At 41.8% G+C, this 19,432-nt stretch overlaps 1 protein-coding gene across 8 annotated transcripts in view; it reads left to right on the forward strand.

The window, feature by feature from the left end:
- Window positions 1-19,432, forward strand: part of ctbp2a (C-terminal binding protein 2a) — a 119,661-nt gene that overhangs the window by 81,434 nt on the left and 18,795 nt on the right. The window contains exon 2 of one of the 8 annotated variants that reach the window (XM_021580550.2): window positions 8,998-9,062. The exons of 6 other annotated variants lie outside the window; for them this stretch is intronic. In XM_021580550.2, coding sequence (XP_021436225.1) covers window positions 9,032-9,062 — 31 coding nt within the window. In that variant the 5' untranslated portion in view covers window positions 8,998-9,031. Of the gene's footprint in view, window positions 1-8,997; window positions 9,063-17,051; window positions 17,827-19,432 lie in introns of those variants that run through there. One more of the 8 variants, XM_036960038.1, reaches the window with a different exon arrangement.

Consider the following 19,432-nt stretch of genomic DNA (forward strand, 5'->3'; position numbering starts at 1 on the left):
GTAAGAATCACAACATAGGATATAACATCTATTCTAGCTCTTAAAGGGGCCTACATTGGGTGTACAATTTTCAATTACAGCATTATTTACTCTACAGTTATTCTTCTGCTATTTATTCTGTTACCAATAATATTTACATTTTAATTGTATCTTCTGATTACAATTATTACGTCTCATATTTTAACAAATGCAATCTATATTAGCTATTAAAATGTAAGTAAGTATATCTAGCTGTCCGATAACACATTCTGATGGAAGGCATTGACCTGCACATTGTAAAAATGTAGAGTGCATTGAGTGAATGTTGCAATGAACACAGCTGCTGTCGGGAGACAACGACTCGACACTGAAAACTTAGGAACTCAAGAACTTGGATATCTGTGTCAACACCTGCTACCAACTAGCCAGTTAGATAGCTAGCTAGGTTGCAATGGAGCCTTCTTCTCCTGGAATAGCTAACAAACATTTCCAGTGCTGTAGAAGCTATGCTTATTTTGGAGTTCCAATGCGGAGGACTACAGGAATGAGGTCGCTATGCTTAGCAAACAAATCTCAATACTACGCAAATTGGAACTTTCTCGTTCTCAACTCCTATGGATGCCGCTCGGGCCTAATGGATGTTTCCCCCCTTGTCATCTGTCCCTATCCGAATGGCCTGTGCTACCTGGAACCTGCCTTCAAAGGAAGTGGTCTCCATCTGCTTCTCCTCCTCCATCCTGTAGTGAAGTAGACAGAGAACAGCAAGAAGAGTGTTCCAATCAGCTGCTGGTCAATGTCACAAGTCGTGGAAACCGAAGGCAGCAGCATACTGCTAACCGGACGGGAGTGACTGAGGGGTTTGAGCAGATTGACATTAGGAATAGCTTCACTGGTGCCTGATCTACCTGCACCTTCATCGCTGGAACTGCCTGTGTCTGCAATGGCGGTGCTAACTCTAACTACGCTGACTAAAGCAGCGCCGTTGTTGTCGTTCGGCTCCTTTCCCCTTCTCTGGATCTGACAGGGCACTTCCTGCTGAGGTCTGTACCTATTGCCGGGTGCAGCGGGTGTACCATATCCTGCTTCTCGTGGGCCCGTGAAAGGCTCAACGAATTGTGTGAGGGGTGGGAATGGGTGGATTTCTCAATTCCGTTCTCTGGCTGTTGTATTGGGCAGCTCAAAGGTGAGAAATGCCTCAGACCCTGGAGCAAAAATGTTATGCTATTCAGGAGCACGAGTACAGGATATCAATAAGTCTCTCCCAAACATTTTAAACCAGCATCACGAAATGAAGTATATCATAGTTCATGTGGGATTCAATGACATATGCTCAGAACAGCTGAAGATGGATTTTAAAGAACTGATTGGGTCACTACTTGACAACAACAAACACCCTATAATATTTGACCCTGTGCCCTCCCTAAATGGTGGTATTGAATGGTTCAGCAGACTTTTAGCCCTCCATAACTGGCTATGAGACTATTGCAGCTCTGTGGGTGTAACATGTATCTACACCCATGTAATTTTGATACCTTCTGAAAACAAAGCTCTTATTATTATTATTATTATTATTATTATTATTATTATTATTATTATTATCATTGTCGTTTGGGTTCCTGGATTCATTCACAGAATTATAAGGCTGTGTTGAGACAATGACTTATCAAAGACCCAAGCCCAGCTCATTTAATACCTACCGTTGTTTCACTGAGTTGTCATAATGCTTCAGCAAATGTACATTATCCCAGGAGCACTGGAAGACGCAATGTAATTAACCAAATTTATGTTCCTCTTACTGCCCTGAATGCCTCTGCTGATCCTACAGCTATTGTGTATATATAATAATGTGCCTATGAACCAGAGTTATACTGTTAGCACTTAGGTGGTGTGTACTAGCAGGAAGTCCACTGTGTGCAGCTCACCCTGCACTAACATAAATAACCTGAGCATGTCTACCGCTGCTAAGTTTCTCAGTAAAGCAATTAAAACAATCAAGCATCCCAGAAAAGTGCAATAGCCCACGTTAACATATGTAGCTTAAGAAACAAGGTTGATGAAATCAATAACTAACAGATGACATTCAATGGTACAGTGGTAGCAATACATGGTTATAAGATCTACAGAAAATACAGAAATGTGACTCACCACCTGGATTCGGTCTTATGTAGCAAAATTTGAAATGTTTTTTTTTATACATTGGATAAAAGTAGAGACCCAGAGCTACAAAATGGTATATCATACACTGCATTTGAGGAACAATGGGAAAGTAATTCTGCTTCGAGAGTTGATCAACTCACCTTTGAGATAATCACCGTTGAATGTTTTGGTATCTAGTGAAGAGCTCTGCTTTGTCTACACCCATTCAGCATCGTTCACACCCTCTTAAGTTTTAGCCCCACCCACCTTGTTTCGCTCTCGGAGCGCACACTTGACGCTCTGGTCGATGATTTGTTTACTTCTGGATAGCATGAAAACAGCCTAACCAGCTCTGCTGGCAACAATTTCATTACACTTTTTGCAGACGTTTGCTGACACAAGCCATATTCAATGGGTGTTGTACACACATCACTTAACATTAGCTAACGAACCAACCAACTAATGTTAGCGAGTTAAACAACAAAGATCAGTGCCAACAATGCCACAGTGCTGGGAACTAACTAACCAGGTTCAATGTTAGCTAGCTAACACTAGGCTCTAACTAGAAAAGCAAACAGCTCTAGGGAATGAATAATAACATCAGCTAGGGAGCCAGCCAGCTAACACAGGCTAGCTAGCTAACAGTACACTTTAGCTTGAAATGAAACCACTTTCTATCAAAATTTGAAACGTGTAATATCTGAAAATGTTGCTAGCTAACGCTAGATTATCTTACCTGTATACATCATCATGCATGTTGGACGCATCTCCCTGTCAGGAATGCCATACCACAGTTGCCCCTAGTTTGAAGACGGGTGTTTTCTCCATCTCTTTAGCTATCATACTCTAATTCCACTGATTTCAAAACTTGATCTTCCAGAAAATGGAGAGCAAAATGTTAATGCAGCTCCATTACACAATACATCAAAAAAACATAGCTAGTGGGAAGGTTGCCAACTTTTTCTGTGGCTTAACCAACAAGGCTCGCTATTTAACCATTTTATTAGTCTTTACAGATGGCATACAAGTGTGCTATTAAGGCTCATGAAAGTTCACATGTTCGAGAAGGCATTTCTGCCAAAAAATGAGTTTTAATCAAATGTTTTATGTTCAAATGGCTCTCCTGTGAAGTCGTGACTTCCAACATACGCTTAGTTAACTGAATTGGGTCACAAATGCCGAAGGTGGAGGTGTGTGTGGCCATTTATATTCAGAACCACATTCCTGTAAAGCTTAGAGAGGATCTCATGTTAAATACTGTTGAAGTAATATGGCTACAGGTTCATCTGCCTCACCTAAAGCCCATTCTGGTGGGAAGCTGCTATAGACCATGAAGTGCTAACAGTCAGTATCTGGATAACGTGTGAAATGCTTGATAATGTATGTGATATCAACAGAGGTATATTTTCTGGGTGATTTTAAATATTGACTGGCTTTCATCAAGCTGCTCACTCAAGAGAAAGCTTCAAACTGTAACCAGTGCCTGCAACCTGGTTCAGGTTATCAGTCAACTTACCAGGGGAGTTACAAACAAGCACAGGAATTAAATCATTATATAGTGATCACATCTTTACTAATGCTGCAGAAATTTGCTTGAAAGCAGTATCCAATTCCATTGGATGTAGTGATCACAATATAGTAGCCATATCTAGGAAAAGTTCCAAAGGCTGGGCCTGATATAGTGTGTAAGAGGTCAAACGATAAGTTTTGTAGTGATTCCTATGTTGTTGATGTAAAGACTGTGTTGGTCCGTGGTTTGTAATGAGGAGCAACCAGATGCTGCACTTGACACATTTATGAAATTGCTTGTCCCAGTTACTAATAAGCATGCACCTATTAAGAAAATGACTGTAAAAACTGTTAAATCCCTGTGGATTGTTGAAGAATTGAAAAAAATGTATGGTTGAAAGGGATGAGGCAAAATAAATGGCAAATAAGTCTGACTGCACAACCGATTGGCAAACATACTGCAAATGGAGAAATCATGACTAAACTGGATAAAAAGAAGAATCTACACTATGAAACAAAGCTAAATGACAAAGAATGATAGTAAAAAGCTTTGGAACACATTCAATGAAATGTTGGGAAAAAAGGCGAACTCCGCTCCATCATTAATTCAATCAGATGGCTCATTCATCACAAAACCCAATGATATTGCCAACTACTTTAATTATTTTTTTAAATTGGCAAGATTAGGAAACTTAGACATGACATGCCAGCAACAATTGCTGACACTACACATCCAAGTATATCTGACCAAATTATGTTAGATAAGCATTGTAATTTTGAAATCTGTGAAGTGAGTGTTGGAAGAGGCAAAACAATTATTGTTGTCTATCAGCAATGACAAGCCACCGGGGTCTGGCAACTTGGATAGAAAATTACTGAGAATAATAGCGAACGATATTGCCACTCCTATTTGTCTTTTCTTCAATTTAAGCCTACTAGAAAGTGTGTGCCCTCAGGTCTGGAGGGAAGCAAAAGTCATTCTACTACCTAAAAATAGTAACTGGCTCAAACTTTAGAAAAATTATGACCAGATACAATGCTATTTTACAGTGAACAAATTGACAACAGACGTTCAGCAGGCTTATAGGGAAGGAAATTAAACAAGCACGTCACTTACACAAATGACTGATTCTTGTGTATAAAGAGTTACCTGTCTAACAGAACACAGAGGGTGTTCTTTAATGGAAGCCTATCCAACATAATCCAGGTAGAATCAGGAATTCCTCAGGTCAGCTGTCTGGGCCCCTTACTCTTTTAAATCTTTACTAATGACATGCCACTGGCTTTTAGTAAATGCAGATGACTCAACACTATACACGTCACCTACTACAGCAACTGAAATGACTGCAACACTTAAAGAGCTGCAGTTAGTTTCAGAATGGGTGGCAAGGAATAAGTTGGTCCTAAATATTTTAAAAACTCAAAGCATTGTATTTGGTACAAATCATTCATTCACTAAACTTGAACTAAATCTTGTAATGAATAATGTGAAAATTGAGCAAGTTGAGGTGACTAAACTGTAACACCGGATTGTATATAAGTCTGTCCATAATAAAAAGCTTCCCTGCCTTAATAGCACTATCAACAAGGTGGGTCCTACAGGCCCTAGTTGTGTCACAACTGGACAACTGTTCAGTTGTGGTCAGGTGCCACAAAGAGGCTAAGAAAATTCCAATTGGCTCAGAACGGGGCAGCACGGCTGGCCCTTAATGTACACAGAGAACTACAATGAATAATATGCATGTCAATATCTCCTGGCTCAAAGTGGGGGAGAGATTGACTTAATCACTACTTAATCACACCCATGCAGACCCCACGAGACATGCCACCAGAGGTCTCTTTACAGTCCCCAAATCCAGAACAGACTATGGGAGGCGCACAGTACTACATAGAGCCATGACTACGTGACTCTATTCCACATCAAGTAACTCATGCAAGCAGTCAAATTAGATTAAAAAAAAATACAAATATCCCTTAGGGAACAGCGGGGACTGTGAAGCAACACAAACATAGGCACAGACACATGCATGCATAGGCACAATAGCGTACACATGGATTTTGTGTTGTAGATATGTGGTAGTAGAGTAGGGACCGGAGGTCACACACTTAATGTAATGTGAAATTTGTTGTGAATGTATTGTGATGTTTTTAAATTGTATAACTGCCTTAATTTTGCTGGACCCGAGGAAGAGGGGGAGACATAATAAATAGAAATGTGAATGCAAAAAGGACTCGGACCACAATATAGGTGAAGTGAACTGGCAAAAGAGTTGAATCCTCATTCAAAGGCAAGGGCAGTGTGAATATAAAGTAAACTGAGTTCTTTAGATTTTTTTTACCCCAGAGTTCACTTTAAAGAGGACTGGGATCAGTTCTTAAAATGACTATAATGAAAACACCCTTAAGCTTCTCTCAACCTCAGAGCGATGTTTTCTCCCATGTGATCTCCGGGGAAGTAGCCTATTATTTTTGCAAGCAGTGACCTTTCGGTTGAAACACCAAATCAATAAAGTGTACTTTCCAACAAATGGGCTCGGGAAGCTATAAAATAGATGGCTCTCCTGTTCTTACCACTTTGCCCAGTCATATTCAAGGTTAGAACTACCTTTCTAGGGGTTCTAATACTTCTAGCCTTAATATGCATTTTTGATAAAATATCTACAGTATTTCACTTTTTAATGTGTATAATATTGCTTCCTAGCCACCGTGCTTCTACACCTGCATTGCTTGCTGTTTTGTGTTTTAGGCTGGGTTTCTGTACAGCACTTTGAGACATCAGCTGATGTAAGAAGGGCTTTATAAATACATTTGATTGCTTACTAGGTGTTGTCCAATGAATTCTGTAACTACTCCCTCTTCAAATCGGGGTTGATTGGGAAAAGCTGTTCAAAAGAGGACATTGTATTATATCGTGGTACTCTCTAAAGAAGGCCATACAAATAAAGGCATTTTAATTAATTATATGAAGAGTGCCATGGTCCTCCTTTGTTTTTGTTGAACAGTTTACCCCTTTTACCAAAGAGCACCTTCTGTCTACAAAATTCCACTATTGTGGGTTTTGGGAGACCGAAGGTACCAGTCAAAAGTTTGGACACCTCGACTCATTCAAGGGTTTTTCTTTATTTTTACTCTCTTTTTTTAAAACGATTTTCTACATTGTAGAATAGTAGTGAAGACACCGAAACTATGAAATAACACACATGGAATCATGTAGTAACCAAAAAAGTGTTAAACAAATCTAAATATATTTGAGACTTTTCAAAGTAGCCACCCATTGCCTGACAGCTTTACACACTCTTGACATTCTCTCAACCAGCTTCACCTGGAATGCTTTTCCAACAGTCTTGAAGGAGTTACCACATATGCTGAGCACTTGTTGGCTGCTTTTCCTTCACTCTGCAGTCCAACTCATCCCAAACCATCTCAATTGGGTTGAGGTCGGGTGATTGTGGAGGTCAGGTCATCGGATGCAGCACTCCATCACTTTCCTTCTTGGTCACATAGTCCTTACACAACCTGGAGGTGTGTTGGGTCATTGTCCTGTTGAAAAACAAATTATAGTCCCACTAAGCGCAAACCAGATGGGATGGCATATTGCTGCAGAAGGCTGTGGTAGCCATGCTGGTTAAATGTGCCTTGAATTATAAATAAATCACTGACCGTGTCCTCAGCAAAGCACCCCCACAGCATCACACCTCCTCCTCCGTGCTTCACGGTGAGAACCACACATGCAGAGATAATCTGTGCAACTACTCTGCATCTCACAAAGACACGGCAGTTGGAGCCAAAAATCTCAAATTTGGACACATCAGACCAAAGGACAGATTTCCACTGGTCTAATGTCCATTGCTCATGTTTCTTGGCCTAAGCAAGTCTCTTCTTATTATTGGTGTCCTTTAGTAGTGGTTTCTTTGCAGCAATTTGACCATGAAGGCCTGATTTCACACGGTCTTCTCTGAACAGTTGATGTTGAGATGTGTCTGTTACTTGAACTCTATGAAGAATTAATTTGAGCTGCAATTTCTGAGGCTGGTAACTCGAATGAAATTGTCCTCTGCAGCAGAAGTAACTCTGGGTCATCCTTTTCTGTGGCAGTCCCCATTAGAGCCTGTTTCATCATGGCGCTTGATGGTTTTTGCGACTGCACTTGAAGAAATGTTCAAAGGTCTTGAAATGTTCTGCATTTACTGACCTTCATGTCTTAAAGTAATGATGGACTGTAATTTCTCTTTGCTTATTTTAGCTGTACTTACCATAATACGGACTTGGTCTTTTACCAAATAGGGCTATATTCTGTATACCCCCTACCTTGTCATAACACAACTGATTGGCATTAAGAAGGAAAGGAATTACACATATTTAATTTTAACAAGGCACACCTGTTAATTGAAATTCATTCCAGGTGACTACCTCATGAAGCTGGTTGAGAGAATGCTAAGAGTGTGCAAAGCTGTCATCAAGGAAAAGGGTGGCTACTTTGAATAATCTCATATAAAATATATTTTGAATTGTTTAACACTTTTTTTGGTTACTCCATGATTTTGTATGTGTTATTTCTTAGTTGTGTAAAGTACTTAAGTAGTACTTAAGTAGTACTTTAAAGTATTTTTACTTAAGTCATTTTTGGGGGGTATCTGTACTTTACTACTTATATATTTTCACAACTTTTACTTCACTACATACTTAAAGAAAATAATGTACTTTTTACTCCTTACATTTTCCCTTACACCCAAAAATACTCGTTACATTTTGAGTCCTTAGCAGGACAGAAAATGGTCCAATTCACACACTTATCAACAGAACCTCCCTGATGACCCCTACTGCCTCTGATCTGGCGAACACAAACACAAATGCATTGTTTGTAAATTATGTCTGACTGTTGGAGTGTGCCCGTGGCTATCCGTAAATAAAATACAAAAATTAAATTGTCGTCTGGTTTGCTTAATATACTTAAGTATATTTAAAACCAAATACTTTTAGATTTATACTCCAGTAGTCATTTACTGGGTGACTTTTACTTGAGTCATTTGCTATTAAGGTATCTTTACTTTTACTCAAGTATGACAATTGGGTACATTTTCCACCACTGCATAGTTTTGATGTCTTCACTATTATTTTACAATGTAGAAAATAGTAAAAAATAAAGAAAAAACCTGGAATGAGTAAACTTTTGTCCAAACTGTTGACTGGTACTGTATATAAATACGGTGTCTAAAAACCTGTTTTTACTTTGTCGTTATGGGCTATTGTGTGTAGATTGATGAGAATGTTTTATTTTATCATTTATATAGTAAGGCTGTAATGTAACAAAATGTGGACATATGCAAGGGGTTTGAATACTGTATATAGCTGAGTGGCACCTCTTCTTCTTAGGTGCCACTGGGAGTGCTTGCACTCAGATGCATGGATGCCAGCCACACAGCGTGATGCCAGTCCAGGTCAGTATGCGCGTGAGACACGAGCCGCTCTTCCCTAGCGTGATGGGCATTATGATCTGTGGTTCTCTAGATGGTAGATTATATTTTAAATGGGTTCAGTTTTTACATCAACACACAATTGTTCTAGGATTAAAGATGCACTCTCGAACTTTATCATTTCAGCCAGTAGTTTTGAGTGGTGCCTCACAATCCAAAAGTGGTCCCAGTTTATTGTGTACTACGTTTCATTTGTTAAGTCATTTTATTTTATTATTTTTTGCAATTTGTATGATATGAAACACATCCAATTCATACTATATGTTACCCATTTGTTGTGCTTAAAATCCTTGAGTGCATCTTTAAGAGGCATTGATTCAGTGTGCATTAGGCTAGATACTGTATACTACAGTTTTCTGCCCTATGTGCCAGCTGGCTGGACTGGGATGAGATGAGATTTATACTACAGTGGACCAGCTATGCAGCCTGCATGGTGATGGGGGAGGGGCTTTGTGATGACGTAGTAAGACAGCAGCTAAGGGTGGGGTTGCCATGGATGTGAGATGAGGCTGTCAGTAGCACCCGCCCCTTGTCTGAGGGTGAAGGTCAGGGTGTAATCTTGGTTGCAGGTCAAAGGTGATGACCTTTTATCATGCCTTTCAGTGAGTCCTCTCGAGAGGTTGTGTAGTGGGCGGGGTTCGCACAATGTGCTTGAGGTGCTTAAAGTGCTTGAATTTGGCACTCTGCAATTCAAGTACTGGAATACATTGGAAATCAGACATTTTCTCAAGTTGGTACTTGAAAGAACAGAAGATGATCAAATATGTTAACATGAACATTTTTTGAAACATTTATTGGTCTTGCAAATTCACTTCCAGGCAGACTACCGAGTTTTATTTCCTGAAGTGTTTTGCGTTCTGGTTGCCAGGCGAAGCGCGTTCATTCCACCCACACTGCCACTCAGCCAGGCAGGTACAGAACCGAATGATTAGGCGCCGCCAAACGTCACGTTGATAGCTAAAATGCCGGGCAAGTGTAGATTCATTCCTGCCTGGCAGGATATCAATGTCTATGAATGGGTTTTGCCAGAACCAACCAGGGATGTAGTGGAGGGTAAATGTTTTCACACCTTTTTATTTACTAGCCTTTTAATTAGATAATTATTGTTAACCCACTTATTGCGTTGATCAACGCTCAGAAGGCTTCTTGATCAGATTTCTAACCGCGCCTACCTCTGCGAACGAGTGGAATCATGAATGATTTATGTATGCTCGTTATGCTCGCCTACTCCCCCGTATATACCTTGTTAGCAGCACATTCATTCAACGCTTTGCTCAACGGGAAACTCCCAGCACGACATAGGCCGAGAGGAGAAACAAGCTCCCTTGGCCTAGACCTACAGTGTTAAGTAGCAGAGAGACGCCGCTAACAGTGGGAATGTTTTTAACTTCGCTCGACTCCTGGAGTTTCAACAGACATCCCCCAAACAAAAAAACCTGACTCTCTGAGAATGTGTACAACTGGTAAATAGTCGCTGATATTTCAATCAGATCTCCAGCTAGCTAGGTAGCTCAAGGGCTCTGGCTATTAGCCAGGTAGCTATCTATATCTAGCTAGCTAGAAGGATGAAGTTAGCTTCTAACGTTGAACAGAGCCAAACCTCAGCAGGAGCAGTTGACTGAAATGAAGCTAGCTATAATCAAAAGATTGGCTACTGTAAGTTCTCATAACAAAATCAATTTTCTTTATACTGAGTAGTGAGACAGAGTGGTGAGTCAGGCTGCAATGAAGGAGGCAAAGAAGATACACAGAGAGAGGAAGCATTGAAGCAAGCAGGGAGAGAGGTGAATAGTACAGTGGTTCCCAAACTTGGGGTCCGGGACCCATGGGTCTCCTAAGATTTAAGTAGAGTTCCCTGAGAGAATATTTCATCTTATCATACGCATAGAATATAGAATACAATATTTTAGAGTCAATTATCAGGGCCTTTTACAGTGTCAGAATTCACTTTCATGTCATTATGTGTTGGGACAGCCTGTGGTACCTAAAATGTTGTGAAATATAAAGAGAATTTAGAGTTGTAAAGAAAAAGCCATATCTCAGATTGGCCAATAAAAATAAAATATTAAGATGGGCAAAAGAACAGACACTGGACAGAGGAACTCTGCCTAGAAGGCCAGCATCCCGGAGTCACGTCTTCACTTGTGACATTGAGACTGGTGTTTTGTGGGTACTGTTTAATGAAGCTGCCAGTTGAGGACTTGTGAGGGTTTCTGTTTCTCAAACTAGACACTCTAATGTACATGTTCAGTTGTGCACCGGGGCCTCCCACTCCTCTTTATATTCTGGTTAGGGCAAGTTTGCGCTGTTCTGTGAAGGGAGTAGTACACAGCTTGGTACGAGATCTTCAGTTTCTTGGCAATTTCTCGCATGGAATAGCCTTCATTTCTCAGAACAAGAATAGACTGACGAGTTTCAGAAAACATATATTTGTTTCTGGTCATTTTGAGCCTGCAATTGAACCCTCAAATGCTGATGCACCAGATACTCAACTAGCCTAACAAAGGCCAGTTTAATTGCTTCTTTAATCAACACAACCATTTTCAGCGGTGCTAACATAATTGCAAAAGGGTTTTCTAATGATCAATTAGCTTTTTAAAATTATAAACTTGGATTAGCTAACATAACGTGCCATTGGAACACAGGACTGATGGTTGCTGATAATGGGCCTCTGTTTATGGAATATCTACATAGGAGTACAATCAGCCGTTTCCAGCTACAATATTATTTTACAACATTAACAATATGTACACTGTATTTCTGATCAAATTGATGTTATTTAAAAAAATGTCCATTAAAATGTATTTCAAAAACAAGGACATTTCTAATTGACCCAACTTTTGAACAGTAGTGTATACATAAATATAGTATATAATAATATAAAATATCAGAATATTCCATAGCAATTTATAATAACTTTTCATATGAATGATACACTATGATTTGCTAGATGAGAAAGAGTGAGGACGGCTGAGGACTGACAGTGTGAGAGAGAGAGTTGGAGTACGAAAATGAAAATCAAAGGGGAATGAAATGAAAGAAAAGAAATGAGAAATTTGAAACCCTATCCAACCCCTCCACTCCTCCTCCCTCTCACACTCTCTCTTCTCCTTCTCTTATACTCTTTATCTCTCTGCCAAGCAGGAAGTCACATTGAATAATTCATCCAGAGAAAATGAAAACTTCATGGCTATTAAATTACAGAGCAGAAGTGGCTGCACTAACCTTGTTTTCCCCAGATGAGAATATATGGGAATATAGAGGCTTTGCATGGTTGAAATGCTTTACTACGCTGGCTGACTGTGTTTTACCAGAGGGAGGCCATCTTGGAAAAGGAACCTCATTTTCTGTGTGACTGTAGAGTAGTAGCTGTAAAGGAATAGCCCTTCAGGGTTATGATTCCTGCTCTCCACCTCCACACGTGTCCCTTATTCTCTGTCCCTATTCTAGCTTGTCTTTTATGTTGCTTTTATACCTTGAGGTATCTACCTGACAAAAGGAGTTATGCGATCTGATGATAATGTGTCTGGATCTAATGGCTTTGTACATTTAAAAAAATAATAATTTGCGATTAAGTCTTATCCAACTTCTAAACCTTATGGGAGGGACCTCACCTAGGATTTAATTCCACACACACCAGCAGCACATGAATGTGTTCGCTCATTAAGGCTCTAGCGCTGAGTCAGTGACTATCATCAGGTTTCCGGCAAGACAACATCAGGACTGATAAGCAAGCTTCGCTACACCTCCTTTATCTTGTCCAGCTGTGTGTGTGTGTGTGTGTGTGTGTGTGTGTGTGTGTGTGTGTAAGTGTGTAAATGGTATGTGTCTTCCTGTAACTCCATCCCTGGTGTTGTGAGCTGACATCTCCCCAAACAGCTTTCTGCCTTCAGCTGGAACAGAGCCCAGCTGTGTGTGTGTCTGTGTGCGCAGGCCTGTGCGTGTACTTGCATGCGCGTGTGTGCATGACTTATCACTCACTGTGTGTGTGTCTTTGTGCGTTTCTCTGTAGACAGTGTTTAGGTGGAGGGTATAGGGGAGCTTTTCACTCTCTTTTTCTCTCTCTTCCTCTATCACTGTGTTACCAGGCCAGATGGCTCATGACACACAGAGAGGAAAGCGATGGAGAGAGCAGAATGAGAAAAGAGGAGCACCAGAGCTGAGACACCCTCCCCCAAGATACATCTGGAGTCCACCTGCTGCTGTGCCATCCTCCTCTGTCTCTCTCTCGATATAAATATATATCCCTCACAAAGCTGAGTTAACATCAATTAGCGACAATATGCAGAACGTGTGTTCTACTAGGCTGACCCATTGGATGTACATTGAGCATACCAAACATTAGGGACACCTTTCTAACATTGAGTTGCACCCCCTTTTGCCCTTAGAACATCCTCTACATCCTCATCCTCTAAGGTGTTGACAGCGTTCTACAGCGATGCTGGCCCATGTTGACTAATGCTTCCCACAATCGTGTCAGGTTGGCTGGATGACCTTTAGGTGGTGGACCATTCTTGATACACGCGGGAAACTGTTGAGCTTGAAAAACCCAGCAGCATTGCTGTTCTTGACACAATCCGGTGCGCCTGGCACCTACTACCATACCCCGTTCAAAAGCACTTACATTTTGTGGTTTTCTCATTAACCCTCTGAATGGCACACATGCACCATCCATGTCTCAATTAGTTTCAAGGCATAAAAATCCTTATTTAACCGGTATCCTCCCCTTCACTGACTGAAGTGGATTTAACAAGTGACATCAATAAAGGATCACAGCTTTCACCTGGATTCACCTTGTCAATATATGTTATGGAAAGAGCAGGTGTTCTTAATATTTTGTATACTCTGTTTGGGTTTGGTTAATGAAGTCATTGAAACAAGCTTTGTCATTATGTTAGGCATAGATGCCATTTCTAACATGTGTCAATTAATAGTGTTCCATTCTTGCACACTGAGGTGTTTGTTTGTTCCTAGACGGTTGGGGTGTGGTTGTAGAATAACCTCTAATTGAAGGCGGACTTCTTAACCTGTATTTCTAAATCCTTTTAAGTCCTGTTGTAGGGCATTTTGTCGGTGAGCTCCAGCCCCGCCTTAAATTTAGCCCTAGAAGTAAACAATCTGTAAGTCCTGTGTTGGGGTTTAGAACACCACTGAGCCAAACTAAACTTTTAAAGAGTGCAAGTGTGTTTAATACCTAGATTACATTGTGCCTCAATTTAATCATGGTATGAAATTATTGTATTTGAAAATAATCATTTCTTACCTTGATAACATTGAGAAATGATCACCTATCTATTTTTTTTATTCGTGGGAATACTTGGGACAGATTTCCTACATTAAACACATTTTTTAGCTTAATTCCTGGTGATTAAAAAAAATAATGTTGGTTGTCTACGTTAATGTATTGTCATTACAAATTGTTGACACAAGCCACCAAACCATGTGAGGTTGTGAACATTAAGGGACAACATGCAGGTGATTGTAGGAGAGGTTACTTTCCTGGGAACATGCCAGTGATTTTTTCCAGATTTCCAGTTTTTTGTCAACGTAATCATTTAGGAATCCTTAACTGCAGTCTCATCCTTCTGTGTTTTTTTGTGTATGTGTGTGTAGACATTTGTTTATTTGTGTTTATTTGTCGTGTGTCTGTTGTACTTAATGTTGGCAGGTGATGACGCTGATATTTTACTGTAATCTTTTGTTGATCCGTTAGACATTAGATGGAAATACACCATGTGTGTACTTCACTGATTTGGGTTTGAATAGGGTTGGGGAGTAACTGATTACATGTATTCTGTTACATGTAAGGTATTACAAAAAAAAGGTAACTGTAATCTGTTACCAGCAAAAATATTGTAATCAGATTACAGATACTTTTGCAAAACTGATTACTTCGAGGATTACTTTTAAATTCAGGAAGGATGTTTGCGGGAAAAAAATTCTTGACACTTCTGTTATCTCAATGACATTTCAAATCAGCATTGAAAAAAGGCACAAGTGTAAGTTTGTTCCACCTGAGCGAGTCTGACAACAAGTCAGAGACCACTATGATGACACACCAAATAGGTTTGATGGATCGCAGGAAAATAGCAGGAATAGGCTTTTGTAGGCTACAGTCCAAGCTATGTCTTCCAATGGTGTGACTGCTGTCGGCATCCAAAGATTATCCAACTTGAATAAATGCTTGGAGGTATGGATGACAGCAGTGGTGTGGTCTACGGTGATACTGACATCACGTATTATTGACATCTACATAGCGCAATGATGTGAATCACACTGCTGCTCTCTCATTTAGCAATTTGCGCCTTATGGATTGTGGTTGTTGTGGATGGCTGTTCACAAATCTACACGTGTATTTTAACCCAATAATAGTTGAATTCAAGAAGTTTAAGCTGCCTTTCAATCATTGTTTTTGAAACCAGTGGACAGCCAGTGAAAAATGTGCTCTTGCAACAGCTGCATAGTGCGGATCCCAGCCTATGTAATCTACTGGGGCTTTTATTGCTCAATGTAATTCATACTGATAAAAAAAAATTAAGCCATATGCCTAATGGACACATGCTCAAACTCGCCCACTTTTAATAGACTTAAAGGGACAATCTGTAGTTGCTACATCAATTGGACTATAATGTATGTATGTATGTATGTATGTATGTATGTATGTATGTATGTATGTATGTAAAATGTGTATTTCATTCTTGAAGAATATAACTTAAGTGCCTTATGAGCTTAGTTCAACTGTCACACTCCATGAGAACCCAAAATATGTTCTTGTTTTTCTCCAATGTTTGTAAACATTGTAAATGTAAACACATAGTGTATAGCCTCATAACATGGATAAAGCAATCATTTTGATATCATGGATGGTCAGTCCTTGCATCCATAGCTCTGTCTATTAATCTGAGAGTGGTTACATTTCTCCAGGCCCATCGCTCAGCTTTTTACCTAAACAGAGGCGGGGCGACCATTTTGTTATTGTTTCATCTGTGGATTTGCCCTTTAAACAGCTGCATATTATCAATATAAAGTGTCAACAACAAAAGGTAAACAATAGGCCTATAGCAAATGCAGCATATGGCATTCATTTTTCACATGTAAATAGCTCTTTTCAGTCGTGCTCAAAGCATGCTATTCCATGAGCACAGAATTTATTTTTCAACTCGAATCAATGAGCCCAATCAGTCCTCCATGACAACAAAATAAACAACAGAGTAGGGCTGGTTATTAAGTCCTTAGTTTTGGGGTCATGTTCAGGTATAACAATTTGGCTAATCTATACTTCCATATTTACCGGTCCTATTCTTGAAGATCAAAGGGTATAACATTTATTGGAATGACTGGAATTCTGATAGACTTTGGTTTTTAATGTAAATATATAATTGAATCGTATTATATATATATAGTAGAAAGCGATGGGTTAGAAGAAGCCTACATAACCAACCCATAAAGTCACATTTAACATCCATATATGGCCAGTTATGTCAACTTTTAACATTGATTTGTCCTGCAATAGATGTCGTTCAATGGGTAACATAAGTTTTTGTCTTCTTCTAATGCCTGCCGCCCCCTTTAACTAGGCAAGCTAGTTAAGAACACATTCTTATTTTACAATGACGGCCTAACCTGGACGACGCTGGGCCGATTGTGCGTCGCCCTTTGGGACTCCCGATCACGGCCGGTTGTGATACAGCCCCGGATCGAACCAGATGCCTCCTAGCACTGAGATGCAGTGCCTCAGACTGCTGCCTGACTCGGGAGGATTACAACTGTAGCAGATTACATTTAGAAAGTAACCTACCCAACTCTGGTTTTGAAAATAAACGGGATGTTTTGTGAAAAAAGGAGGAAGGGGGAAGCAGGAGGGAAATAACAGAGTGTGAAAAGGAGGGAGAGGGAAAGTGGGAAAAAAAGGGGCTGGCATTCTTAAAATGCTGTGAAGGCCAGATCACAAATAATAAAACTGAGAGTGAGGGAAAGGGGGAAGGGGAAAAAATAAGGGAAGGAAAATGTGTTGAGTGCGAGCAGAGCGAACGGAAGAGTGAGTTGTCCACGCCAGGAGCGCCGCACCACACCACTCGTTTTGACTGGAACTCCTTTATGGATTTTTTATTTTCATTTTTCTCTTTTTTTTCTCCTACGTAGCTGGGGCTCTCTGGTTTGCTCACTTGTTTTCCCTGTCTTTTCTTCCTTTCTTTCTTCCTCGCTCTCGGCCTCACACAAAGGCTGGTGGAGAAAGCCTGCGATCTAAATAGCCAGAACGGAGTGTGCAGTAGGGAGGGAGGGATACAGAGAGCAAGACAAAGACGGAGAGAGGAGATATTTGCGATCGACGAGAGGAGAAGAGAGAAGATTTGCTGGCGGATGCTGACTGGAAAAGAGCTGTTTATGCCCCGGAGGTAAAAGAAGTGACGCTTCTTCTCAGTCCGAGACTATTCATAATCCACCCTGCCCTGACCCTGTTACCCCCCACACAGCTCTCAAGTATGGAACAGCTGAGGGTAAGGTGAAGGGTGCTTTTGGACAACGAGTGGCGGATAGAGACTGAGCAAGAAGAAAGGAGAGAGGGAAGAGGAGGGAGGGGGAGAAAGAGAGGAGGCGGCAGCAGAGGGGATACCCTCAGGACACACTCGGAGAATCCCCCCTGCCCACTTTTCTTTTTTTTTTCTTTCGTTCTGCCATTGTCATGTGCCTCCCTTAATCTGAAGAATGTGGAGACCGCATTTCCCAGGCAAGGAGCATGGTTGTTCTCTGTGTGTGTGTGTGTGTGTGTGTGTGTGTGTGTGTGTGTGTGTGTGTGTGTGCGCGCGTGCGTGCGTATGTTTAAGTGTACCTGTGTGGGGTGTCATGTATGGAAGCATGTGTGTAGGGGGGGGGGGGGGTCTGTACGGCTCGAGGCAATTGAACCTCAGCCTGTCTGCAATGACGTGTGTCATGAAAGAATGTGTGTGCATCTGTCTCTCTACTTGGCTTGAAACCAGTGAACCCTGTAAATCAAAAGGGAAGGAAAGCGAGTGAGTGAGCAGAGAAGAACGAGGGGGGGTTGTAATTGAGTGTTGGGGGGTGGTCATTGAAGAATGGTCATGTGTGTTTCCAGGAGTATGAGTGAGTGATGTCTGCGTTTGTCTGTGTGTGTGTAGTGTGCATGCATGTTCTTATACAGTGTTTAGCTACATTGTAAACCGTATGTAGTTATTACCACATTAAATCCCAGAGAGTGTCTACATGGCAGGCAGTGGTGTGTGTGTGTGTGTGTTTTCCTCCCTGTGGTGTATGTATGGTCCATGTGTGGTAGTTTCCTGTGTAAAGAATGCCAGTGTGGTTGAATGGGAGCTGAAGTGTGCTGTCCACTAGTCGCCTGCTTTTGTCTCTGGCCCCCCAACTGTGCTCTAGAGAGTGAGCCTCTCTGGGGAAGCACAAAGGCTGCCATTTAGGAAGACGGACGTTCTTTCTCATCTTCCTCCCTCTCTCTATCATGGGTCTCATTATCTCTCATTCGCTCTCCCCCTCTCCAGCTCCTCCACTCTCTCTTGTTTCCTTGTATCTCTTCTCCCTTTCTTTCTCTATCCCCATTTCTGCCCTTTCTTTTGGCAGGGGAGGGGTTGGTTGGTGGGGCTGGTGACAAGGCAGGGGAGGGGTTGGTTGGTGGGGTTGGTGACAGGGCAGGGGAGGGGTTGGTGACAGGGCAGGGGTTGGTTGGTGGGGTTGGTGACAGGGCACGGGAGGGGTTGGTTGGTGGGGCTGGTGACAGGGCAGGGGAGGGGTTGGTTGGTGGGGCTGGTGACAGGGCAGGGGAGGGGTTGGTTGGTGGGGCTGGTGACAGGGCAGGGGAGGGGTTGGTTGGTGAGGTTGGTGACAGGGCGGGGGAGGGGATGGTTGGTGGGGTTGGTTGGTGGGGCTGGTGACAGTGCGGGGGAGGGGTTGGTTGGTGGGGCTGGTGACAGGGCGGGGGAGGGGATGGTTGGTGGGGTTGGTGACAGGGCAGGGGAGGGGTTGGTGACAGGGCAGGGGAGGGGTTGGTGACAGGGCAGGGGAGGGGTTGGTTGGTGGGGCTGGTGACAGGACAGGGCAGGGGAGGGGTTGGTTGGTGGGGCTGGTGACAGGGCAGGGGAGGGGTTGGTTGGTGGGGCTGGTGACATGGCAGGGGAGAGGTTGGTTGGTGACAGGGCAGGGCAGGGGAGGGGTTGGTTGGTGGGGCTGGTGACAGGGCAGGGGAGGGGTTGGTTGGTGGGGTTGGTGACAGGGCAGGGTAGGGGCTGGTTGGTGGGGTTGGTGACAGGGGAGGGGTTGGTTGGTGACAGGGCAGGGGCAGCAGGGTGGTGATGAGAGGGGAAGGA

This window comes from Oncorhynchus mykiss, chromosome 23, assembly GCF_013265735.2.
Source record: "Oncorhynchus mykiss isolate Arlee chromosome 23, USDA_OmykA_1.1, whole genome shotgun sequence".
NCBI classification, from domain to species: domain Eukaryota; kingdom Metazoa; phylum Chordata; class Actinopteri; order Salmoniformes; family Salmonidae; genus Oncorhynchus; species Oncorhynchus mykiss.